At 43.3% G+C, this 25,316-nt stretch overlaps 3 protein-coding genes and 1 long non-coding RNA gene across 7 annotated transcripts; 3 read left to right on the top strand and 1 right to left on the bottom strand.

Moving 5' to 3' along the window:
• Positions 1 to 542: 542 nt before the first annotated feature.
• LOC311020004 (inositol-trisphosphate 3-kinase A-like) lies at positions 543 to 15,508 on the top strand. 2 transcript variants are annotated; one of them, XR_014597850.1, is made up of 9 exons: positions 543 to 677; positions 1,691 to 2,994; positions 11,164 to 11,263; positions 11,347 to 11,560; positions 11,954 to 12,158; positions 12,685 to 12,786; positions 13,218 to 13,289; positions 13,442 to 14,756; positions 14,813 to 15,508. XR_014597850.1 is itself a non-coding variant. In XM_084019719.1 (8 exons), the coding sequence occupies exons 2-8, from the start codon at positions 1,870 to 1,872 to the stop codon at positions 13,649 to 13,651; spliced, it is 2,028 nt and encodes a 675-aa protein (XP_083875845.1). In that variant the 5' UTR covers positions 543 to 677; positions 1,691 to 1,869; the 3' UTR covers positions 13,652 to 15,508. The 2 variants fall into 2 exon arrangements, 1 of the variants encoding a protein (XP_083875845.1); XM_084019719.1 differs by having other exon boundaries at positions 13,442 to 15,508.
• A 478-nt stretch (positions 15,509 to 15,986) lies between these two features.
• actmap (actin maturation protease) lies at positions 15,987 to 19,886 on the bottom strand. Of its 2 annotated transcripts, none has more exons than XM_084019731.1 (7): positions 19,772 to 19,886; positions 19,135 to 19,611; positions 18,398 to 18,466; positions 17,654 to 17,778; positions 17,246 to 17,375; positions 17,036 to 17,106; positions 15,987 to 16,431 (listed from the first exon to the last, which is right to left on the bottom strand). In XM_084019731.1, the coding sequence occupies exons 1-7, from the start codon at positions 19,774 to 19,776 to the stop codon at positions 16,097 to 16,099; spliced, it is 1,212 nt and encodes a 403-aa protein (XP_083875857.1). In that variant the 5' UTR covers positions 19,777 to 19,886; the 3' UTR covers positions 15,987 to 16,096. The 2 variants fall into 2 exon arrangements, with proteins under 2 accessions (XP_083875857.1, XP_083875858.1); XM_084019732.1 differs by having other exon boundaries at positions 19,135 to 19,600; positions 19,772 to 19,865.
• LOC311020014 lies at positions 19,221 to 19,776 on the top strand. The gene is made up of 3 exons (XR_014597852.1): positions 19,221 to 19,342; positions 19,376 to 19,465; positions 19,496 to 19,776. It is a non-coding gene; the product is annotated as an uncharacterized lncRNA (long non-coding RNA).
• Positions 19,887 to 21,509: 1,623 nt separating the features above from the next.
• snrpa (small nuclear ribonucleoprotein polypeptide A) lies at positions 21,510 to 24,090 on the top strand. 2 transcript variants are annotated; one of them, XM_084019736.1, is made up of 7 exons: positions 21,510 to 21,560; positions 21,865 to 21,951; positions 22,046 to 22,218; positions 22,340 to 22,516; positions 23,086 to 23,262; positions 23,355 to 23,443; positions 23,529 to 24,090. In XM_084019736.1, the coding sequence occupies exons 2-7, from the start codon at positions 21,879 to 21,881 to the stop codon at positions 23,686 to 23,688; spliced, it is 849 nt and encodes a 282-aa protein (XP_083875862.1). In that variant the 5' UTR covers positions 21,510 to 21,560; positions 21,865 to 21,878; the 3' UTR covers positions 23,689 to 24,090. The 2 variants fall into 2 exon arrangements, with proteins under 2 accessions (XP_083875862.1, XP_083875861.1); XM_084019735.1 differs by having other exon boundaries at positions 21,519 to 21,598.
• The last annotated feature ends 1,226 nt before the right edge of the window (positions 24,091 to 25,316 follow it).

Raw genomic sequence — 25,316 nt, forward strand, 5'->3', positions numbered from 1 at the left:
TTGATGTTTGTGAGTTATCTCGCAATTGTAAAAAAAAAAATCTCTCAAAATATTTGCGCGAAACATTACATTAGTGATATGTAATCCAAGCGGTAATATGTCAAAGTGCTTTATTTACAGTAAAATAAAACGTATTCAAGTGTTGGGAAGGTACGGAGACCAAATTAAGCGGGTAGAATAAAAAAGTCCGAGGAGTACTTTAAGGCAGCATTATTAAATCCCATCAGCAGCCGTTCACATGGCGCGTGCGGTCCGTTAGTAACGTTAGACATTTTAACTGTCGCCCTTAAATACCAACTGCTGTGGTCACTTTTTAAATAGAGTATTTAAGGCAGATTGCCGTTTTTACAGCAGTCGTTTTATCCGTGTTTAGTTCGCGTAACTTTAAAAAACTAGTAGAATTCACTTCAGGTGCCCGTTTGAAGCGTCGGAGACTGAACGTTAGCTCCTCCCGTTATGTGAAGAGCGTTTCCTCTTTCTCTCAACCACACGCTGATACTTCACAACACTCCGGCACAGAAACGGATACGCCGCAGATACGCTACAGCTGAGCCTCCACGTCTCTGCCAGCCTTTAACAGCTAGCTAGCTAGCACACACACACACACACACACACACACACACACACACACACACACACCAACATAAATACCAGAGGAGGAACTCCGCATCACTCTGGTAACTTTTGAGTTTTTTGTGTGTTTTTATTATTGCTTTTACATCACAGTGACTGTTTGACTGTGTGTGTGTGTGTGTGTGTGTGTGTGTGTGTGTGTGTGTGTGTGTGTGTGTGTGTGTGTGTGTGTGTGTGTGTGTGTGTGTGTGTGTGTGTGTGTAGGCCTATAGACTTTTGTTTTAAACAATCAATTCAATGCCAGAATGTCACATTATGAATCATTTTGTATGATTATTTACAATTTTGATTACACAATAATGTGCTGGAGTGTGTGTGTGTGTGTGTGTGTGTGTGTGTGTGTGTGTGTGTGTGTGTGTGTGTGTGTGTGTGTGTGTGTGTGTGTGTGTGTGTGTGTGTGTGTGAGCTGTTTTTTCCATTCTCATCCTTCCTGCCTTGTTTCCTTTCTGTGAGCATTCCTTCCTAACTCACTGCAGTGCTGTCACAGTAGATGAATGATACTCATCAGCTCACTGTACTTCATGGAAAATACTTTTAATTTTTATTTATTTTTTTTAACACTAACTGTCAAAGTAATTCATAGGTAGGTAGCCTTTGGGCTCTAATGCTGAAGTGATACAACAAGCTTTCTTGGAGAGGAGCTTTGTGTCCAGACACAGGAGGGCAGTATTACATCTACTAACAGTGGTGAAACTGAGGCTGAAACTCCCTCAAACCTTACATGTTGAATGCTCTCAACTGTTTTTACTGTCACACTGTTCTGGGAAGGTAGTCTCAGTTTGATTTGACTTCCCCTCATGTCACTTTCTTTATTCAGGCCCATGAAATGATATCTGGATTTCAGAACTGAAACATGACAGATTAATTGTTATTCTTGAGCCAGAAACTGTGATTGATGACGGCCAGTGTTTACCGGCACTGTTGTGCAGGTGCTTTTGTGTGTTAATGATTACATTGTCAGTCTGATTATAGGATAAAAGCAAGGGAGTGTTTTGATACAGCAGGCTATTGCTCATGCATATGTGTACTTAAGTATTCATCATGTTTGTTCTCACAGATTTGAAGAATTCCGACGTGGGAAATGTGGATGGAGCAAATTCCCCCAAGCTTAATAATTGGATTTTGTGAGTAATGTCTTACTAAACGTCGAAGGAGTCACTGTTTAAGTGGTTTCAACTCTTTTCAAATTCAACCTGAGGGTGTGTCTGGGACACTGTTACTACTACGGCATGCAGGATGGGCCAAACTCGTTCCGATCTATCGCACTCCCCGGGCGGAGCGAAGTGGAAAGCAGGCGAAAAAGCCCAGCGACTTCGCATCTGCAGATTTAGGAGCAGAGAGAAGCGACGGAGCGACGAGTTAAACAGAAACCCGATGAAAAATAATGTATTATCGTGTCTGGGAAGGAGAAAGCGAGACTCCAGCCAAACAGAACCGGATTTAGGTTGCGGAAACGGAGCCGGAGATTCAGCAGCGCGCAGCGATCACAGAGTAGGAAAGTTGCCGAGGGACGAGGTTGCGTCGGCGGCCGAGGAACACCGAGCAGCGTCCGCGGGTCTTTTTGAAACACCATCCGGCCTCGATGATAATGTCGAAGCTGTCCGAAGCGCCGTGAACCGAGAGGCAGCGGCTGGCTCGTCCGATGAAGTCCGCGGCGAGGGCTGCGAGGAGCCGAACACTGAGCGAGAGGACAATGCCTCGGATCCCCCGACGAGGGCCATGGAAGACCAGCCACCGGGGGGAAACGACCAGGACCGCGTTGCGTCTGAGGCTCCGGAATTAACGGGGACAAGTCTGAGTTCAGCCCCGCGGCACCTCTCCAACACTGAGCTGACTTTATCTAGGTTGTCCCCGGATCAACATTTGGATTGTAGACTGTCGAAAACAGACGAAGAGGCGAAGATGACAAAGCTTGACTGCGGTGCCGCTTCATGTCGGCCCAAAGCGACCGGCGACCCAAACAACGGTTGTCCGGATGAAAGTGAGAGCCAAACGGACTCGGATCAGCCCCCTCCGGGTCCACCGGGGGGGCAGACTTTCACAGGAACGATACCAAAACTAATCATAACTAGAGACCCCAGTCCGATCCGCTCTCAGGAGCCACCGCTGACTGTCAGAACGGAGCTCAGCAGCGGCTCGTGTCTGGAAGCTAACCCGGATGACGAGTCCCCCTGCTCGGACAGTGGCTGCGGAGGGTCCCCTGCGCTGATGCGCTCCCCGAGGAAGCTGTCAAACTCCTCCTCCATCGGCCTGTCCTCGGCCTCGTCCTTCGAGGAGTCCGAGGATGACTTCACCGGGAGCGACATCGAGTCCAGTCTGTCTCCGGCCCGGTCCTTGTGTAGCCCGGACGATGGGACAGGGGTGAGTGCTTTTTTTTTTAGTGTTTTTCCTCAACAAAATTGTCTGTGCATTTCAACTCTGTTCAACAACAACAACAGGTCTTACTGAAAAAAACAATGAAAAAATGTCACCATTCCTCAACCCAACAAATCATGTCGTCAGGTGCACAATTACCACACAGCTTATAACTGGTTTGAGAAAAATCATGCATTTAAAAGGATAACATGCCCAAATCTAACAAAATGAGCATCAAGTTACATTTCACAAATACCTTTTCCTTCTTTACTGTTACTCAAATCCATTATGCAATGACAGCCGTCAGTTGATATATGCTGCCGGATTTCATCTTATGCCTCGCTGCCAGTCAAATCACCAGCCAAAGTGCATGTCAGAGGTCTGATACGTGAAAGCTATGTCCCATTGTTATTAAGGTAATTTACATGATCATACAAGTTACAAATTACAAAAAAAGGCCCAAGTCAGTCAGGTTTACTACACTGCGTGTCTCATGTGGTTTGGTTTATCTCTTGTTTGTCTAATGTGTGGTTCCAGACCTTGACAGTTGGACTCACACCAACCTGATGATGAAACTTTAACAAGTATGAACCGAAGAAGAGGAAACTGCCTGTTATATCCAACCCCCACTTTTGTGTCCCTTTACTCCCATGGCTCACGATCACATGGCTTTGCTGAGCTCAGACATTGGCCAATTTAAACAATGTCTGACATTAAAGCTGCCACTTTAGCACTGTACACTGCACCAGAGATTTAGGGCTTTCCTCTTCTCCAGACATAAAAAAGCAGTGTAAAGTTGCCAAGTAGGAAGTTGAGCTCTTTCCCCCCCAAGTCAGGAGGCTTTGATGCACCGTCGACTTGAAATGCTTGGAATGAGAAAAGTCTTAAAAACAGGATGTCTCCACTTCAGTCTTCCATTATCTTCACGTCTTTCTCTGCAGCGTGTGAATCCTGATTGTCCAGGTTTTCTGTTTAGACCACGTCACCAGGCACGCATGCTGAACAATGTTCAGCTGTCAGCATGCCATTCACCTAGAAACCTGGCAGAAGTTTTGCTCAAATATTTTTCAAATAATCTAGCCCCAGTTAATTTTCCACAGTAGACTGTCCGCCCTCATCTGGTATTTTATTCTTTCTCTTTTCCACTTAAAGAGAAAAACATGACGCAGAGAATCCAGTCTGATTTCATAGCAGGTATAACATGTTTTTCAGCTGGTCGCTTCCACCCTTTATGCTTTTCTGACAGCTGCACCAACAATGATGCCATATAGCCGAGGTGGAAACAGGCCCCCGATCAAAGTCCAATAACTGTTATATTGCCATGATTCATATCAATACATCATGATATTGATATATCAATACGAAATTGATATATAATATATCAATATCATGTTGGCTTAATTGATGCCGATGTGTATATATCTTCACATCCAGTCAGAATGCCCTATTATTATTATTATTATTATTATTATCATTATTATTTGGTATATCCTAGGTTGAGACAATTTAAAGTCTGGTTATTATCACTACTGATTAATCTGCCAACTATAAAATGTCACAATATACTGAAAATTAGGGCCACGATAATTTCTCTGATCCCACGTCTTCACTGTCTTGTTCCGTGTGTCCAGTAGTCGAACATCTTCACATTAAAGAAGCTTCATGGTGTTTGGAGTTTTTGCAAAAATATCTTTCTGTCAAACGATTAAATGACTAATAGATTTAGCACAGTACAGCTTTTGATGCTTCTCCGCACATAGTTTGAATGGGATTATTGTATAATTTTCTACTACTCTATTTTCAATATGTCAAAATGCACCCCCTCCACATTTTTAGAGCAAAGAAAAGAAGAAAAGCACTCCCACATTGTGAATGTCTCTACCGCTAGGTCCCGGGAGTCTTTAACTGTCACATGTCTACACGTGACAAACGTATTCATTGTCCGTCAGTTACAGTAATTATCATTTCAATCAGCAAGTCAGTGGACAAATACTGTAATGTCCTGGCTATTACACTGACAGCCAGGAAATGAGCAACTCGAGGAGTTGCACTTGAGCTGTCGTAACAAACGTGACGCTTGCCTGTGCTTTTCTGATAAGGGCTGTGTTTTTTAATGGGCACATTTTGTCCTGTTGCAGATGAGTAAAACTCTTCTTTTTTTTCCTCTTTTCCCACGTCATGCAGTAATTACTAGAAGCAGGGCGTGTGTAAGTCGTTATTGGCTTGGAGAGGCTGCGGCCACGCTGTCCGCTCCCAGACAAACCAGTTACATTTAGTACGCTCGCTGAAGTGAGTGATACTTGCTCAAACATGCACACTCAAGAGAGACGCATACAGCGATGCCGTGTTGCATTCAGAGTTCAGTGTGTGTCATGGAAAATTGGGCTGAAGGCAGAGCTGGTTGCTAGGCGACACCGTTGCCATATATGGTACTTTTTTTTTCTCTCCTCGTCTTGTTCTCTCTTTCTCACACAGACAGTATCTACCCCGTGACTGACATTTGAATGTTATTAGATGTCAATTCCTACAAATGTCTGCTCAGCCAACAATACACATATTATTTTAGAATTTATTTCTAGATTATGAGACACTCTTTCCCCTCCTTTTTAATATTTTTGCCCTGAAACCCCATGAGACATGCAGTGGAACAGAAAACAAGCGGAAAATGAGTGTAAGTCGACAAAATATGGACACAAATATACACCGAAACTTTGAAAGCGTAGCCTACACGTGATGATGATTCTCATTATTTATGCATGCTTATTCATATGAGCCACAACTGCAGACTTGTTTTCTGTCCCACACATCACTCCCACAGAACTTACACACATAACCCATGCTAGAAAACAAAGGGAGAAAGAATTACTCTCCATGAACAGTATACATCATCACCACATGCAGTAGTGGAGCAAGTATTCGGATCCTTTACTGAAGTAAATGCAGAAATGCCACAAGTAAGATTTGAAATGCTGTTCCATTTAAGTATTGTAACCGTAGCAAAATGCACTTATATCAAAAGTAAAAGTACTCAATGAGCCTTATATTATCATATCATTTTAGTTTGTCTTATTATTACTTTATCAACGTTTAAATAGCAAAACACTTTTGTAGTTGGTTGAGATGGAGCTGAATTTAACAATGTACTGTTGGATAGAAAATAACTAGTAAATGAATGGAGAGGATTAAAAATGTGCTTCATTTCCCTTCTTTTATATTCTCAAAATATTCTCAAATTAGTACTTAACTAAATTTACTCGCTTACATCCCATCTCTGACATTATATTGTCTGTGTCTAATGAAAATGAGTCCTTTTTAATTTCCCCAGATAAATGAAGTGTTCCTTTCATGTATGTGAGTTAATTCTTAAGATAAATTCAAACCATTAAAAGCCCGTCTGTTTAGCTCAAAGTACACTGTCAGAAAGCCCAAAGAAGGTTGTCATGAAAAGTTGATGTTTTGAAGATACTTAATCACAGAACGTTAATATTATGATATACATGAGGGCTGCCAAGATTATTTGGTTAATTATAGTGAAAATGATTGGGGGGAAAAAACGTGCATCACAAGTTTTGAGAGGTCAAGGTCACAAACAGGTGACCAAAGTTTACATTTAGAGTTACATAAAAGAGAGAATGTCAGCAAGTCCTCATGTTGGAGAAGATTAAACCGGCAAATGTTTTGTATTTTCCTTAAACATGAGTCATTTAATGATTCATTGATTAAGCACTCATACGATGGAACATTACATACCACATAGATTAGAGAGGCCACACAGAGACGAGCTGAGACTAAATAAATGCACACAATTTCATCTGAAGCTGGTAATTTCAAACCACGCCATGTTGTGTTCCTTCAGTGGGCCGCCACAGCTGGGCTCCTTGAACGCTGAAGACTCGAGTCAAGGGAAAGGGATGTGGTTTTAATGTAGTAGTTTTGAGAAAAGAGCTCTGACAGCACCTGAAAACACTCTCGGTGAAAGCACATGGAGTCACTCCTGTAGCTGATGATAGTCGTCTGACAGGTTCCCCACACACGCACGCACACACACACACACACACACACACACACACACACACACACACACACACACACACACACACACACACACAGCTTTGTGGATTGCAGATCACTGAGGAATTTGTCATGCAGACAAAGGGAGAGCACTGGGAGGGTATGGGAAGGCCTGGTGTCCCTACCCCCATGACTCTGGCAGGAGATTGGCTCAGTGTGGGGCTCAGGATAGGCCCGGTGGGGATTAGGGGATGAGAGGGAGAGAGGAGAAGAACAAAGGTGAGACTGAAAGGAAAGAGAGGACGGTTCATTGTGTGGAGGTTCGTACCTTCAGGCAGACAGAGTGAATGATTTAGGGAAAGACGTAAGAGGAACGAAGACTAGTTCAGGCAGAAAAAAAGCTTTAGGTATGTGTATATGCTTGATGACTGCAAGACAATCTAGTGTTTAGAGAGGAAGGGAGTAGTGACATAATGTTGAAACAGGAGAAACTGTGAATTGGGAGGTTGTAGAGAAGGAGAAGGGGGTCAGTGTGAGGAATAAGTGTGAGCTTATAACAGAGGATTATTTACCAGTCAACACAAGCCTCCGTTTACAGCGAGGGTTTACAACCTGAAGCTGAATACCTGGAATAAGAAGCCGGAGCTGGTTATCGATGACTGTGAAGGATCTCAGGCCGAGCCTGTGCTGATGGTGCGGAGTATTTTGTGCGGCCCACGTTCCCGCTTGGTCTCCGGGGCTGTCTGTGCTTGTGTCAGCGCCTGCCTCCTCCTCCTCTGCTGCTCCGTTTGTCAGGTAGGAAATGGAAAGTGGCTGCGTTGCAGACTGTCTAGTTAATTTGCTGAGGCCATGCTTCTTCAGAAAGGTGATATGAGGGCAGATTGGATCAAATGCAGTTGACGGGTTTGGATATTCAAATGCAAGTGTGATTAATATCCTTGTCTGGTGTGACGGTATGTGACGGTTGTTTGCAGTGACTGTGTTTCGCTCTGCAGACGTAGAGCCAGCAAGCATACGTCAGGCTTCCACTCTATATGCAATCAGTTAATTTCTCAGGCAAACAAATACACTCGGCATATTGTAAGCCTTTAAACTGGCCATACAGTTGAATCAACGCCTCAATATTACTTTCATGTAACCCGGTTACGGTTATCCTACTGACCTTTCCTGGTTACTTTTAATGAAAGCTAAAGCAGAAGGAAAAATAATTCCACTATTTATGTTTAGCTGTCAAGTTATTTCCCATAACTTTGTGTTATTCCTTTATCATGTGTGTAAACGGGGCCCATGTGTTGGAAAGGTGAAGTAGGGGAGGATGTCACACATTCTTGTGGTAAGTGTGACTCCTACCAGTGTGACCATTGCTGCAGACATGTCTGTGTTTATGTGTGTAACAAACCCTGGAGACATTCCCAGACAAATATTGTCATATTATCGCTGGGAAGACAAAATTACATTATTTTATGAAAAAAGTGATAAAGACATAATGAGTGGATTTTCAATTTGATTTTAAGTAGGGAAAATATAAAAACAACAAGCACATTGGAATTGAAGTTTAGGGGGATGATGAGGAAGCTTATGTAACGCAGGACCATGAAACAATGTGTGTTATGGATGCGTGAGTTATATAAAAGAGAAAGCGGAGATGTTGAACTGTGAGGTGTGAAATGTGACCTCAGGGTTTAGAAAGCTGGGATGTGTGGGACGGAGCAGCAGGATGAGACACCAGCACTGTTCTACACTTTGCTCAGTTTAAAAACAAAACAAGGGTTTTACATATCATTCCTTATGATTATCTGCATTTGTCCAAACGCTTCCATCGGCAGCACCAGCTCTGGTTTGGACTGGTAACTGGAGTCAGGTTGATTTGATCCCACAGGGGCAACGCACGGAGCTGTCAGCCAGAAGCAATTACAGAGAGAGCCTGATGGCATGTAGATAAGAAACGGGAACGATTTGGGTGTCGGCTTCTGCTGTTGACCGCTTTGGATTTACAGCTTTTACTGATGAGGACAAATTAAACTAATACCATAATAGCTTAATAACTAATAAAAAACAGGTTTACTGTCGTCTGCCGAGTAAACACGGTTTGTGTTATTTCAGGAGATTAATACTGCTTAAACCTAAATGTCAAGTACAATCCTGTCTCTTTGAAAGAACTGATAAACTAAAACAATATACCCTATAGAGCTGAGCCCTTAGTCATATAGACTAAGCTGTTATGAACTTTACACAACAGGTTGGTCCCTTACAGCAGCACTTTGGAGGCCAACGACTGGCGCCAGTTTAACTGTACTGACAGGGGGGAGTGTCTGCTGGGATATTTTTCTGCTCGGTATAAAAAAGCTGTAGTGTTGTTAACAGGGAAAAGAGGATACATGCTGGAAAGGCTTATTTTTCCAAAGTATTTTTAACTTCTTAAGAGTTTAAAGTCAAGGTTGCAGTCTTATACAGCTAACTGGCAAGGTAAGAGGGAAGGTATGCATAAACAAACCACTCCCCATTAATGCAGAGGGGCAGATAACCTCCTGAATTCCAGTTGGAGGTATTCACTGTCAAGAAGTAGTCATAATAAAATGAATGGTGCTGCTGCTTACCATAGGAATCCTACTGAATGTGATCTTAGAAAACGTGGCAGCGTCCCGTTTGTGGACAAACTGGTAGATTTGTCCTTTTTGAATCCTGCATGCTCATGCATGGATCAGAAGAGTGGTGTGATTAGTGAAGCATGTCAAAATGAGCGAGAGGACATTATGTCGTGTTGACGACATGTTTCATTGCCATTCTTTGGCCTGACGGTGGCAGAGGTCATGTCGGGGTTAATCTGCTGATGGGATTGAAGGTCTCAGACAGCAGGCGTCTCGTATTCACTCTCATTGCTCATCTCTCTGAAATCGTACGTTGACCAGCAGCTGTCTTCCAAAGCAGAAACATGTTGTAGGCAGCTTCCCATCATAAGGAACCAACAGAACTGACTGATGAAATTGTTAAAGCCTCTGAAAACTTGGCATCAAATCTCATTTTTTTCTAAATAACACAAAATATTCACATCAAATAGTTACTTGCTACATAAGTTACCCGTAGGAGAAGCTGATTGAGAGTTCACTCTTTTAGGACCTTTAAAGTCTTGTGAGTTACAAAATAGGGCACTGCTTAATTCAAATAAAGCCTGTTTTTTTCTTCATCTAAGGTAAACAGAAACCCTGCTGTTTCCGTTGCGTTGAGACTGTTTTATTGTGACAGAGTTTCAACAGAGCAGCTGTGGAAAGAATGCATGTGAGGAGAGATAGGCGGACATGTAAACACGGTGGAGATAGGCCTGGCAGGGAGCAGCAGTCATTCACTCTAGTTATTAAGATGGAAAAATGTTTTAATAACATGTTGATGCTAATGTAAGTTTAATTATTATTATCATTATCATTATTATTATTGAAGCCTCTCGTCCCGGCATTGTATTACTCACATTAACCCTTTTTAGTCTCTGTCACACTCCTGTGTTCCATTGTTAAACAGATAATTGCATATAGTTCACAAAAATAGAAATTAAATTCTGTAATGGAGCACACACACACACACACACACACACACACACACACACACACACACACACACACACACACACACACACACACACACACACACACACACAGATTGCTATCCTGAACTGGCTGTTGGTTTGTTGTGATTTCCCACACACGCACGTTCTAATCAATCGATGTCAGGTTCTTCTCCGATTGCTTACGTCAAAGCCCCCGTTGCACACTGTCCTTGCTCTGGTGTTTCCCAAGGCTGATAACACACACACACACACACACACACACACACACACACACACAGTTTGGGACAGTAATGCTCTGTTTTACGACACCACCGTGGTGGCTTTGGTAAATGTTTTATGAATGGGCTTTGTCGGGGACGTTGTGCACCTGGTCTAGGCCAAAGGGGAGGATCTGTCCAATGTCTACTGTGTGTCAGGACGTGCATACCGCAGGGCGTGTTTTCCTCTAATGAATAATCATTCCCTCGCCTGTATTTAGCTCAGTGCTTTGTTGTGGCCAGAAAAGAAACCCTTGCATGGTTAGAGCTTCAGATTTGTGTGACGACTGACACTTTTTTTTTTTGTGACAAGACGATGACGTTCTTTGTTGTTTTTTCTTTTTCCAGAATAAGTCTTGGCAGAAATTGAAGACCATGGTTCACTGGTCCCCCTTCGTCGTGTCCTTCAAGAAGCGTTACCCATGGGTGCAGCTAGCTGGCCACGCAGGTACAGTTTGCATAACTGCACAACATCCTCACACATGCTTTATTTATCTTCAGTGTTTAATCCTGCCCGTCTCCTTCTCCAAGGTAACTTCCAGGCGGGGGAGTTTGGACGCTTGTTGAAGCGCTTCTGTGAGTGTGAGCAGCAGTGCCTACAGAAGCTGATGAAGGACACGCTACGCCCCCATGTGCCCGGTTATTATGGGGTGGTACAGAGAGACGAGCAGGATTATAACCTGATGGATGACCTGCTGGCTGACTTTGACTCTCCCTCCATCATGGACTGTAAGATGGGCAGCAGGTAAGACTCGCCACCGGATGAAGGAAGTGTGATTGTGAGGAGAACATTTTCCAGAAGCTTATGACAGCAGAAACGATTGTGTCTTGTGCGTTTGGAAGAAAGTGAGCCTTGAAAATGAACCGTTATCCACATGTAAGCTATAACACAGTCTACAGTACACTGCTTCTCACATTTATTGTATGTAATAATAATAATAATAATAATAATGGCTTTGTTTGTCGTCAACAACAGGTTACTATTAGAGCTCAGACTAAAACCAATATAAAACAATGACAATATGCATAACAATAAGGACATGAAATCACTTAAAATAGTGAAGAGAACGAAGGGGAAAGGGAAAATAAAATATATATAAAAAAAGAAACAATTATTGATTAAGTCTTTATGCTTCAGGACGTACTTGGAGGAGGAGCTGATAAAAGCAAGGGAGCGCCCACGTTTGCGGAAGGATATGTATGAGAAGATGGTGGCGGTGGACCCCGGGGCCCCCACGGAGCAGGAGAGGACCCAGCAGGCAGTCCTCAAGCCCAGATACATGCAGTGGAGGGAGACACTCAGCTCAACAGCCACCCTTGGCTTCCGCATCGAAGGCATTAAGGTCAGAGATGATCCTGGACACGCAGCCCTATGAGCATGCAAACACACGGTTTCTAAAAGACATAAACCAATCAATAGGAGTAAATATTTATGGGTCTGTGCCCCGGATGGACCACACACACTGGAGGAAAAAACAAGTGTTTTGGCTGGATGTGCAGCCATAGAGGGAACAGTTTGTTCTTGCAAAAGTAAATCCAGAGTCGGTTATCAGGCCGCACTAAAAGCTGAAGCTTTGCGTGAACTCAGACATGGATGGCGATGTCTCATGAGACTGTGAGCTTTTAAAGCAGCAGTTTATTTTCCTGTCAAACAACTATTAGCAGCCATGCTTTGTCAGTGAGATTTCTATATTTCGTTGGCCTGTATTATTGTTTCCCATTGCATCATCTGCCAAGCATGTGCTTGTACTGGTTATACTGCACTGAATACTCAGCAGGTCGCAGAACACGAAGCTTTAAATCAATTACCAAATGTAACTGTTGTCCTTGTGTGGGTAAAGATATGTTATCTTTTCCTTTTTTCTACAGAAAGCAGATGGAACTTGTAATACCAACTTTAAGAAGACAAAGCAGAGGGAGCAGGTGATGAAGGCCTTGGAGGACTTTGTAGCTGGCAACACTCACATCCTGGTACGCTCCTGGTTGTTACTGTCGCTAGCTCTCGTCCTGCTACTGCTCCTTTTATAGAACTGTAAAACAGCAAGGAACCTTTTTGAAGGGAAGGTTTGACCTTTCGCTGGTTACCTAGCAACTAGTCTGGGCCAAGAAATAGTTCAGCGCATAATCCCTCCACAACAGCAACTGTTATACAAATCCGTTTTCAGATGGATTAAACAAACGAGATACAATTGTTGATATTTGAGCTAGCTCTTCCATCCTGTTTCCAATCTTTTTGCTAAGCTAAAGTAGCTAGCTGCTAGTAGTGGCTTCATGTTTTGTTTTGCAAATGTATTGGTTAGCAAAAGCATCGAGCAAGGATTAAAGGCTTTAAACCCAGCAGAGTTGAAAATGCGTTTAAAAATCTCTATATTTGAATAAATATATGTTTCTCTTGTTCTTAGAAACTCTACCTGCAGCGGTTGGAGGAACTTCGATCAGTCCTTGAGCAGTCACCGTTCTTCAGGACACACGAGGTGAGAGACACTGACACACTTTTATTTTCAGGGTTTCTAAACAAACCTGTTTGCTGAGTGGAAAATGTTTTTGATGCCATCCTGCCAGCAGCTTCTGTATTGAATCACTCGCACACCTAAACTCACCCGTCTCACCGGTTTCTCCGTCGCAGGTCGTGGGCAGCTCTCTGCTGTTTGTGCACGACGCCTCGGGGAAGGCCAGAGTGTGGATGATCGATTTTGGGAAAACGGTTCCCTTGCCGGACCCTCGGACCCTCGACCACAGGACTCCCTGGGAGGAGGGCAACAGGGAGGATGGCTACCTGTGGGGACTGGACAACCTCATAGACATTCTGAGCAGTATGCTCCCACAGACACCTTGAGAGGGAGATTCCAATGAAACACTGATCCATATCCAGATGGTGGAAGAGGTATAGAAGATCGGGGGAAGAAAAGATGGAAGAGAACAGAGGAAGATTAGAAGAAGGCCACCAGTTTAATGACTCGCGCCGTGATCCAAGTGTCTTTATTCCATTGTACCTGTGTCAGATGAACGAAGAGAAGCACAGGATTTCCATTGCAAAGTGGAAGATGCCAAAGGCCCACTTCCATTATTCTCCATTGGTGGAGCTTGGGGACAGATGACCTGCGTTGACCTGATTCAAACGGCAGGATGAGAGAGAGGGAGGGCTGAACACAGAACTTTTGTCACGTGCACTGTGGAGACTGCAGTCCTCCGTCAGTCACGCCATCGTGCAAAGACACGTTCAACATCGCTCCTCCTCCTCCTCAACATCTCCCTCTGTTGGTTCCAGTTGGACCACTTTTGATGTTCAAGTATACAGCAACACTAAAACACTGGTCAGACCACGTGTTCACTAACTCCATGTGTACATACATTTTTATTTAATTCTTTTTTGGCCTTGGTATAACCTCCTCACCTTGTTTGTACAGATTCTGTGCCTCGCATTTTTAAAGAAAGATCTGTTTGATCATACCAAAACAGTGGACTCTTGCTGTTTTTCTTCCAAAGAGTTCACCCAAGTGTAAACTGATTTGCAAAAAAATCCCTAAAGTTTTTTCGAAATTTAGATTTTTTTTTGTGATAATGCAGTGAAACTTTTTTTCTGATTTAACTGTACAGTAAGCAGCTTGGCAGCCACGTTTGTCTGGAGTTTGTTGCACTATGGATCCTCCCAAAGCCATTGAACAAATGAAGCGGTGCCTCTGTGTCATAAGTTGGGAAGCAGCAGTCAAGTGCTCCGTTTACAGACGCAGATGTTTAGAGCATGACTTTGATTTGTTGCTACGTCATTCTCTCTGATCAGTGTCCCTTCACCCTTGCAGCGAAGCAGTGATGTGAAATGAAACTGGAATTGCCTGATTAAACTGGGCTTCTGTGAGGGTTCACATCTGTATCAGTTTACGCGTGATCTTCAAACTGGAATGTCTTATTATTGAATGGACAACATAACTGAATACAAGAGAGTTACTTTTAAACACAAAGACGTTGCTGTAAATCCTTCAGCTACTCTAAACACGAGGTTTGTGGGATTTAATTTTTTTTTAGGATGGAGAGTTTACAAAGACACAGCATTGTTATATCTGGATATTAAGTCAGTGCTTACGACTGTATGCGTCATTCCTCGGCTGGAAGGCAGCATGTTGGTGAACAGAACAGCCTTGAGTCTTCAAGACGTCCTTCATCAGTGTCGGGCAGGAGTGTGTGTGTGTCTGTGTGTGTGACTGTGTCTGTGTGCGTGTGAGACTGTGTGTGTGAGACTGTGTGTGCGTGCGTGTGTGACTGTGTCTGTGTGTGTGACTGTGTCTGTGACTGTGTGTGTGACTGTGTCTGTGCGTGTGTGTGACTGTGTGTGTGCGTGTGTGTGTGTGTGCGTGTGTGTGACTGTGTGTGTCTGTGTGTTGTGAACTGACTTCCTGAGGTTGGAATTCAAATTCAGGAATAAACTTTTTGCATTCCCTGAAGGTAAACCGACTGGGAGAAAGGAATGATCCAGTGTTTACAAAGTATTGTTTCTTTGCCCTCTATATTTGTAAAATGGCAAACTCACATTTTCAAACAGGGTGCTGCGTTATAATTAAGAAAACTGGATTCATAACCACATTTTGTATTTTTAAAAGGGCAGCATATATATCGCAAAGCACAGACAGACTGGTGAAAATGTATATTAATTCCCTGCTTTGTCCAAGTCATGGATTGCAATAAACTGGAAATAAGAGTTTTCAGAGTTTGTTGTCGTCGGTCTCGCCAAACAAACACATGATGCACTTTTGTAAATTTACATTGATTTGGTTTACAGGTAGGCAGTGAATCAAGAATGTAAACTATTTATTGTATAAATATATTCAGTTAAGTCAGTGATGTAATTGAGCACCAAGAGGTAAATGACAATTTGTCACATAGTAAAAATCTAATTCTCCAAAAACATAAAACTCAATTTAAAAGAACACACATTAAATAAAATACCTCCAAATAAAATATTTTAAGTTTTCCCCATACAGTTGTTTTGATAATGCTTAGGCTTACCCATTAATATGCCCACCACACTGCATTTAAAGGGCCTTATCCAACTAGAGATATTAAAATGACAGCTACTCCAATAAAGCAAACTGATGCATTTATAGGACATAAAGTCTCATTACTGTTATGTGAAACACTGAAGCCTTTTTGGATGCATTCAAAAATGCATAAAAGTCAGACAAAGATAAAACAGCTCGACTTTGGCATCGATCACATCGATCACGAGTTACTGCGATGCCTCTCGACAGGCTCAGTGCTGCATCTGCGGTTTTTCCACACAGCTTGATTACTGCGTCTGTGTCCTTGTGTGGAGCAACACCGCCTGTCCAGCCAGCCCAGCTCCCACCCCTCCCTGAGGAACCACATACTGGGTACCGTCATCAACTCTCTGAGGGTCCATCGTCCTCAGCTGCTCGTTGCTCTGGGCTACGGCGTCCAAACTCCACAGCTGGTAGCGCAGGCTTTTACCCTGCTTAGCAAGGACGTGCACCTCTTTGACTGCCGTGTCCCCGGCGGGACAAGGACAGCTGCTGCCCACGGCGAGGTGGAGCCAGGGCAGAGAGGGATCAGCCTGGATGTCCTCTCCGCTCACACTCCCCTGGTCCAAACCCAGGAGGACACCTGGAAACGGTAGATGTTGTCATTGTGTAGCATGTTGATCATGTGACTGGTGTTTCATAAAGCAAGATTACCTGTTCTACCAGGTTTATTTTCAAACATTTTAAATCAAATCTGAAGTCAGATCTAAATCAAGTAAATACATGCTTTTCATATGCATTCACACGGCTATTAAAATAAAGCAAATGAACAAGTTTGACACATGACTGTTGCTTTTTTCCACTTCAAATGTCCCAAAATAATATTTTAAGAATCACACATCCATGCAGAAAGCCAATGTGAAGGCCTTGTTTTCACCTTGTGGAGGCAGTTACGTCACATGTACAAACAGAGCAAAGTGATACTTTCTAAAAATCACAAATTATCTTGAAGTCTAAATCTAAAATAAATTACCTGGCTGGTGTTCTATGTGATAAGTCAAAGTTGTCTACTCTAGTATACTGAATTTTCGGAGCTAGCTGTTGACCCATAATACTTTGTTTATTGCAGTGAAAACGCTCCACACCAGCTTTATGAACCAGCTTGGCTCATTTTGTTAGAGTTTCACAATAAGGCCTGCTTTTCTGAACCACCTCTATGAACCTCCGGTCAGCGTGCCACGAGTTACCTGAAGCGACCGCCCAGTGCGCCCTGTGGCCGCTCCGCTGGCATGGCTCATGGTTGTAGTCCTCATCGTATCTGGACATACTGTCAAGGGATTATGTCCTGTATTCAGAAGCGTGTCTTTTATGACATAAGTAGCAGTACAAAAAACAACCACAAAATTAAGTTTTCCTTCAGAACAGCCGTCATGGCGTTTTGTTTGAGTCTGGGATACGGTATAAGAACAGGCTGTCTCCCCCACAGGTGTGTGATGATGGCTGCAGCATTATTACCACGTAACCCCCCCGACAGCAGCTCTGCCTTACAGCCACAGACCTCCTCTGCCAGCTGGGCCATGTTGTCAGCTGACAAAATAAAAACATTTAATGAGAACATAAAGAAACCAAACTGTGAGGAAATTACATTTTAGTTACTTGTGAAACAAAGACTGAAATACTATTTAAAAACACATTTAGTTGCAAACCTGGTCATTTACTCCAGATGTGGGAGTGTGATGTCTTATTTGGACTTCTGAAGACACCCCCGGATGTCAATGTATGTATTTTACACACCCCTGTTTACTCTTGTTCCTCACTCCGCTTTCTCTGCACTCATCACTCAGAACAGTTCACACTTGTGTTACCTGAAAACATTTCACCCTGTGCCGTGTATCCCCTGCTCAGTGCCGTCTGAACAACAGTTTCCATGTCAATCCTCAGCTGTGGCTGTCGAAGGTGAGCAGACATCCACAAAGCCACCAGACCGCACCTGAAAAGTAAACCAATAACAAGCACACGGTCACACCCTGGCAAATGTCACATTTAATCACTTAAAACGGAATTCAGGCCACACTAATTACACAATAGCCCCATTGCACATGACATTTGTGGTCGCAGTTTTATTTGTGTTGTAGAATTCTTTTCTCAGGAAACAAGGTGTAACTTTACATTCGGGAGGCACGATTCATTTCTTAGGTCGACTATGATTGCTTTAATAGTCTGACCTGCCGATTCTGATCTTTGCCAATTTAGATTTTCTTTTTGAGAAATTGACGGCACAAACAATTGTGCAAAACGTATGTTTTTTATATTATATTAACTGTTGGCAGAAGAGTAACTGGGATTAGTCTGAGCAGCTTGCATGGGAAGGAACCACAATAGAATATGTTAAGTGTCTGATTAAGTTAGTTGTTCCTCTGTGGCTTATTTTGTACTTTCAGATGTTAGAAATTCCTGGCTTTGTGTCTTCTTCACTCAGAACTTCCTCAGCAATGACATTAAGTGTTTGTGTGTGGCTTTAGGATGCGTGCAGCCGCCAGTCCAAGTACGATTTACATGGTGGCACACGCGTGTACATTTGAGTGTGACACCAGAGTTTACTGACTTAATGTGGGCCATCTTGGATGAGGGAGGGAACATACGTGTTCACCAGTATCCACTGCAGGTCCTTTCTAAAACTGACACACACACACACACACACACACACACACACACACACACACACACACACACACACACACACACACACACACACACACACACACACACACACACACACAGACACACACACACACACACACACACACACACAGACAGACAGAAACATGATGTAAGATAAACAAATTCCATGACAATGCCGTCCAACAGCCCTGCAACAGCCGTTTTTCAAGTGAGGCATTTTCACTCTGCTTGTCTATTCGAGACGTCTCCTGGGGAAAAAAAGCTTATAATATTTCATTTTAACTTTGTCTCATGGAGAGATGTTGATTCAACTCTTTGTTAATTTGTGAAGCTGACAGTATGTATGTACGTAGATGGGGTGGACAAAATATCAGGAACACCTGTCAATACAAAACAATCAACTATCAGATGAGATGAATAAAAGCAAAAAAACCTCACAACTGAGTAGAGCAAAAGAACATTTGTCATTGAAAAAATGGACTCGATAAGATATACTGATTATCGTAATAATGGTTGCAGGTTTATTTTTCAATTCATTTGTATTCAATGTCAACAGAACATCTGGATTATTGATAAAATGTGATTAATGGATTTTGTTGTTATTGGTTTCTATCTGAAGGTCAAAATAAATAAATGTTGAGGTTGAATGTGCAGTAAATCTCACCTGCTCTCCCTCTGATTTAGCAGGAGGCGTGCCTCCGTGTGGTTCCCCTCCACAGGACTCCTGCTACTGGCAATAGTCTGATACAGCTTCTTCTGTGGTGTTGAGGCTAAAGGAGGTGGTAGACCTGGAGCAGGTGGAGGAGGAGGAGGTGGAGGTGGCGGTAGACCTATAGCAGGAGGAGGTGGTGGACCTGGGGCAGGTGGAGGAGGTGGTGGAGGTGGCGGTAGACCTATAGCAGGAGGAGGTGGTGGACCTGGGGCAGGTGGAGGAGGTGGTGGAGGTGGCGGTAGACCTATAGCAGGAGGAGGTGGTGGACCTGGGGCAGGTGGAGGTGGTGGACCTTGGGCAGGTGGAGGAGGAGGTGGAGGTGGCGGTAGACCTATAGCAGGAGGAGGTGGTGGACCTGGGGCAGGTGGAGGAGGTGATGACAGGGAGCACTCCACTGACATCTTTTCTGAGCTGGTTTCTGGATGAACCCTGACAGAAGTGGTAGCTTGTTTAGGATTTCGTGCATGGTCGGAAAGGTGTAATTAACCGCAGCTCTCGAGAAAAGCCAGAACAAATAGTACAACGTTGTTGAAATCGAAAACGTGTCCATAAACATACAAACTCCCCGCCCGCCTTCACTCTCTCATACCTCATACAACTTAGCTGTTGCCTACAGGGTGAAAAGTCAGTCCGTTATCTTCACTCAACGTTGACGGCTGTTATGGTTGAAACCGAAGCGTAATACTCGTCTCCTGTTAATCCTGTTAACGGGTATCGCTCACAAAAAGTCACATTTCATGTATAGATATCAACACCCGCTGTTGCGATTAGCGCAGCTAACGAGCGACGGTGTCGGTGTTTTACCATATTTGGCAGCGGGACTTCTTCGTGTCGGCTGGGCTCACACACACTAACGGTAAAGAGTCATACCGCCCTCTACTGCACGCAATGTGCATGTGCGTCAGAGTACAACTACAGTGTATTGTAGGAGATCAATAGTCGCCGGCGATCGCCGCACAATGCATGCCGGTTAGTTTTGTGTCCGACTTGATCCCGACTTGCTCTGACGTCATGCACACGTGGGCAACGATAATCTCCCGAGATCAAGGCGGTTTTTAGAGCCAGGCGCCGCAGTTGCTCTGGTTGCTCTTAACCGACTGCAAGCCCCGGGGCATGATGGGAAACGCCTGGTTCTCGCCTCATCTACGAGCTGATTGGCTCTTATGAGGACCCTAATTGAGAAAATATTATCCCAAACCCCTGAACTTAACTTAAACTTAACTTAGATGAAACGCTATTATTATGCAATTAATCTTATTTGCGTATTTATCCTGTATATGAGCCTGGTTGTGCAACACTTTATTCTGAAAACGTCGTTCATCTCAGCTCCTCTGAGCAGTTTCAATCAATTTACCGTAATTATCACAATACGGGCGCACTACAAATATACGGGCGGCTGGCTTGACTTCGGAAGAACGAATGACGGCTCACTTGACCGCAGTGCAGGCGGCTACATCAAGTCGAATCCCCTTTGTGACAGGTCATATCTCTTACATCCATTCAAAATGGAGAATAATCATGCCGACAGGATTTATGAATGAAATTAATAATATCATATTTGCAGTCAGTCAACAGGGAAGGTCAGTCCAATTTGTGTGGTTCCCTGCCCATAAAGGTGTTGAGGGAAATGAGGAAGCAGACACGCTTGGCAAAAGAGGCAACGAAAGAAGAGGAGGTTCTATTAAGCATTCCTCTCAGTAAATCAGAAATCAAAGTAATCATCAAACAGAAAGTTAATATAATGTGGCAGACTGAGTGGGATAAGGAGAAAAAGGGCAGGCATCTTTACAAAATACAGCCAAATATGTCAAGAAGCAAAACAAGTTACATCAATAGAGAGGAGGTTCTCTTGAATGAGAATAGGTCATTCTGGTCTTAACAGTAGTCTACTAATCATGAACAAACATCCATCTGGAACATGCAAGTTTTGTGGAGTGAGAGAAGATGTGGAACATGTTTTGCTGAATTGTGAAAGACTATCTAGACAAAGAGAAAAACTGAAAAGGGCAGTGAGTGCAGCGAAGAAAGTTTTTTCCCTGGAAACATTGTTGGGTGAGCCTATCAGGAATTATCACGAGTTATATAATAACCTTTATCAAAGACTCACAGCTAGCAAACAGGATTTAGTATTCTTTGTTTTGTTTTGATTTGTTTGTTTATTTGGTTTTCTATCTTTTATTTGATTTGAGTCATTCTTCTTTGGAAAGTACCCATCGAATTGCACCTCAGTCCAGTAGATGGCGGTAATACACCTTGCTTGTAAACTGCCATAAAACATCACAGAAGAAGAAGAAGAAGAAGAAGAAGAAGTCCACGTTTCTTAACGCGAGAACAAAGCGGGATTTGAGGTGGCCGGGGTTTTCATTCATCGATTCCAAGTGAGGATTCCTTCGACATCGAACTAGACAGTTTTTGGGTAATTAAGATATTTTTATAAACCCGTTTCTTAACGTGCGTTCCTCATTTCGACGGGTTTCTTATAATGCTGGGCTCCAGACTTAAGTGATGGACTAGATTTAGACGCATAGCTCCGGTGAAGATTGTTAGCTTGTTAGTAGTTAGCTTTTAGGCTAACATTCGCCCGCACGTTATTCAAGCCGGACGGGTGATAGCCAACGTTAGCTTAGCGGCTAATCAGGAGTTGTGCTCTTACCTCAATTTGTTTTCTCTCTAACCGCTCAGCTGCAGGTTATAAGATGGCCAGTCCGGATGTACGGCTCAATCACACAATCTACATCAACAACTTGAACGAGAAAATCAAGAAAGATGGTAACGTTAAGTCCTCCCTCGCCTTCTAGCTTTAACGCTGTCGCCTCGGGGAAACGCATAGTCTCTAATCAAACTGATCGTTGTGTTTCTGCAGAGCTGAAAAAGTCGTTGTACGCCATCTTCTCGCAGTTCGGACAGATTTTGGACATCTTGGTCGCACGGAACCTGAAGATGAAGGGCCAGGCCTTTGTTATTTTCAAAGAGGTTAACAGCGCCTCCAACGCTCTGAGGTCCATGCAGGGGTTTCCTTTCTACGATAAACCCATGGTAGGTTACACCACATGAATGATAATCAAAGATGCCAAAACACTATCAACACAACGTCTGCTCAATGTAACTACAGTCTGAGATACATGGGGGGTCTTAACCCACTTGTCTATTCCTCCAGCGTATCCAGTATGCCAAGATTGACTCGGACATCATAGCTAAAATGAAGGGGACCTTTGTGGAGCGAGACCGTAAAAAGGAGAAGAAGAAGATCAAAGGACCGGAAGCAGGGGGAGCTAAGAAGGGCGTACCAGGGGCTGCTGCCCCCATGGTGGCGGGGGTACCAGCTGCTATGCCTGTAAGTAGGGCAAAATGTGTTTTACTGATAATCAGTCGGGAGAATACATATTGGACAACAGAATTTGTAACCGTCTATCAAGTATCCACGTGTGGCCCCGAGTATAAAATGTTTGTTTTTTTTCTTCCGCAAAGTTGAAACTGAAAACAAAGATAAATTAGCTATTGGAAAAGTCTCATTTGTTCCATCTCATGGCCAAAGTATGTGTTTCAAAACTGAGTTGCAGTGTGCTTTGGAACAAAAAAAACCTGAAACCAAAGTGAGAGCATCGTTATAAGACAGAGTAAATAAGCAAAACGATAAAACCAAGGGTAAAAGAGGCCAAAGTGAGTTCACCGAAATCACCAAAACATTTCCTTGCCCTCCTTTCTTTGTCTCCCGTTGTTCATGCTGACGCAGAGGATAGAGAACAGTTAAGGCGATGTATTAAAACTAACACTAAATGCAGCAGACGGGCTCCCCAGACATGAGTTGAGATCATTAATGGTGTGAGACTGGTCAAATATGGGAATGTTGGGGAAAATGTCATCACAGATTTTGACGTTGTCGTGGTTGTTTTTACTCTTCAGGGAATGCCTCCTATGAGCCAGGCTCCCCGTATGATGCACATGCCGGGCCAGCCGCCTTATATGCCCCCTCCCGGCATGATGCCGCCTCCGGGGATGGCGCCTGGTCAGATGCCCCCTGGTGCCATGCCTCCTGGCCAGATGATGCCTGGTCAGATGCCTGGACAAATGCCCCAACAGGTAGTGTGTTCTGACAGAGCATGTGGTAATTTATTTGTTATGTAGTCGCTGCTATGGTTCCATTCTCACCCTACTGTCTTTTACCCTCGCAGGTTGCAGAAAATCCTCCCAATCACATCCTCTTCCTCACCAACCTACCAGAGGAGACGAACGAGCTCATGCTCTCCATGCTCTTCAACCAGTCAGTAGCAACTCTTCCTCTGCGTTTGATTATGTGTTTGTCCGTTTGTTACCTGCCCGACCTGACATTATTGTTGTGTGTTCAGGTTCCCCGGGTTCAAGGAGGTGCGTCTGGTCCCTGGTCGCCACGATATCGCCTTTGTGGAGTTTGAGAACGAAGTGCAGGCCGGCGCTGCACGAGACGCACTACAAGGATTTAAGATCACACAAGCGAACGCCATGAAGATCTCATTTGCTAAGAAATAACACCTTTCAAGACTGGTCTCTTTGTTAAAGGAACACACGGGCCTTTTTAAAAAATGTACAGCAATGACCCAAACAAACAGTTATAAGAAATTAATTGCTGATCAGCGCAGTCGGTGTATTCCCCCCCCCCTCCCTTCGTACAGGATTACATGTAAGTATACATTCTTTGCTTGAACTTGCTGTTTTATCGTTAGACACTGACAGAACTCTTGGCTGAAAACAACAGTCAGGTAAATTTCTGGAGGAGTTCTTCATCCGGTTAGTACTGCTAGTTTACCCTTTTTATTTGATAGGTCTTGTCTTCAGATTTAGTTTGTTTTGTCATGAAGCATTGCACCCAGGGTCTGGTCTACCAGACATTGTACCTGGAGCTTTTTTGTTTTTATAATTAAAACGACTTCTCTCTGACACGCTGCTCTGCCTTCCTTCTTTATGTTGCAGTGTGGGTTCGTCTTAGCCAACAGATGGTGCTGCAAACCTACTTTCTTCTGTCTCTGCTGTTGAGGTGTGTTGGGTAGAGGGGTGAATAGATGAGCTAAACTCCTCAAATAGAAAACCTTTTTAGAGCAACTCAAATGATAACTTATTCTTTCTTGTGCCCGATACTTTGAACCTTTGAATATTTAGCAATAATCTGTTAATGCAATGTTAATATGGATGACTTTGGACCTTTTTAACAATTTTAAAATGTATTTAGGATTGTATTCCACCTAAAAACAACAATGAGGAGATCTAATCGGAAACTAATATTTAGCTATTATTTGGGGACATTGTAGTCTTTATTAGTCAGCTGTGGAGCTCAAAGGGGAGGAAGAGAAGGGCATCGATGTGATGCAACAAAACTCCTTGGCTGAAGACCCAGATTCTCCGAAATTTCTAGAAAATTAGATTCTTTGGCCTAAAAAAAAATTCTATTAGTCCTGTATTTATAGTCCAACTCTAACTATGTTTAAAGCATTGTGGGCCTCCACACAAATCATCCTATTCCTGCTTGTCAATTAGATTTGTGCTTTGAAGTACACGGTACACGCCCAAACAGATCTTATCTAACAAATTGTATCTTTTATTTGGCAGGAGTGCCTTTTGAGACGGATTACATGGAAACATGAATTAGATTACATTTACTGCCTGCTCATGCTTGACCTTTTTTCCTTGTCCTTTTTCAGAGTCGATTGATTTTTTTTTTTTTTTTTAACTAAAGAATTCAACTGGCACTGAATTATGCCAAATGATAATAATTAGATTATGGATACATTCATTCAGCCCCGGGAGCACCGCTGGAGCATTAGTGCTGAAGTGGCTAGAAATACTACTACAACATGAGTACTACAGAGTCGTTTCCTCTTTCAGGGAGTTGAGCATGTAAAGCAGACTGGCCAATGTTGTATCACTGATACTATTTGCTGAAGCACCTACATGCAATCAGCTGGGGTGGAACTAATCTAAGATGTTTCCCTATAAAACTGCGTTATTTAAATCCACACAACATAATAATAATATTTATGGGTGTCTTTCCGGACACTGAAGGTCACCTTGCATGTACATTTACCCCAGTAAATACCAAACATAAAAACAATGCACTTCCTATATCTGAACTGAAAAGTGAACTAGCAGTACATTTCACTTCT

Source organism: Eutrigla gurnardus (genome assembly GCF_963514095.1).
Source record: "Eutrigla gurnardus genome assembly, chromosome: 10".
NCBI lineage: Eukaryota > Metazoa > Chordata > Actinopteri > Perciformes > Triglidae > Eutrigla > Eutrigla gurnardus.

Coding starts and splice junctions, on each gene's coding strand:
- LOC311020004 (XM_084019719.1), top strand. CDS start 1,870: ATGGGCCAAACTCGTTCCGATCTATCGCACTCCCCGGGCGGAGCGAAG. Junction 11,264..11,346: donor GCAGCTAGCTGGCCACGCAG/GTACAGTTTGCA, acceptor TCCTTCTCCAAG/GTAACTTCCAGGCGGGGGAG. Junction 12,159..12,684: donor TCCGCATCGAAGGCATTAAG/GTCAGAGATGAT, acceptor TTTTTTCTACAG/AAAGCAGATGGAACTTGTAA.
- actmap (XM_084019731.1), bottom strand. Junction 17,779..18,397: donor CTCATCCAAGATGGCCCACA/TTAAGTCAGTAA, acceptor TTTACTTTTCAG/GTGCGGTCTGGTGGCTTTGT. Junction 16,432..17,035: donor GCACTGGGCGGTCGCTTCAG/GTAACTCGTGGC, acceptor TACCGTTTCCAG/GTGTCCTCCTGGGTTTGGAC.
- snrpa (XM_084019736.1), top strand. CDS start 21,879: ATGGCCAGTCCGGATGTACGGCTCAATCACACAATCTACATCAACAAC. Junction 21,952..22,045: donor CGAGAAAATCAAGAAAGATG/GTAACGTTAAGT, acceptor GTGTTTCTGCAG/AGCTGAAAAAGTCGTTGTAC. Junction 23,263..23,354: donor CTGGACAAATGCCCCAACAG/GTAGTGTGTTCT, acceptor TTACCCTCGCAG/GTTGCAGAAAATCCTCCCAA.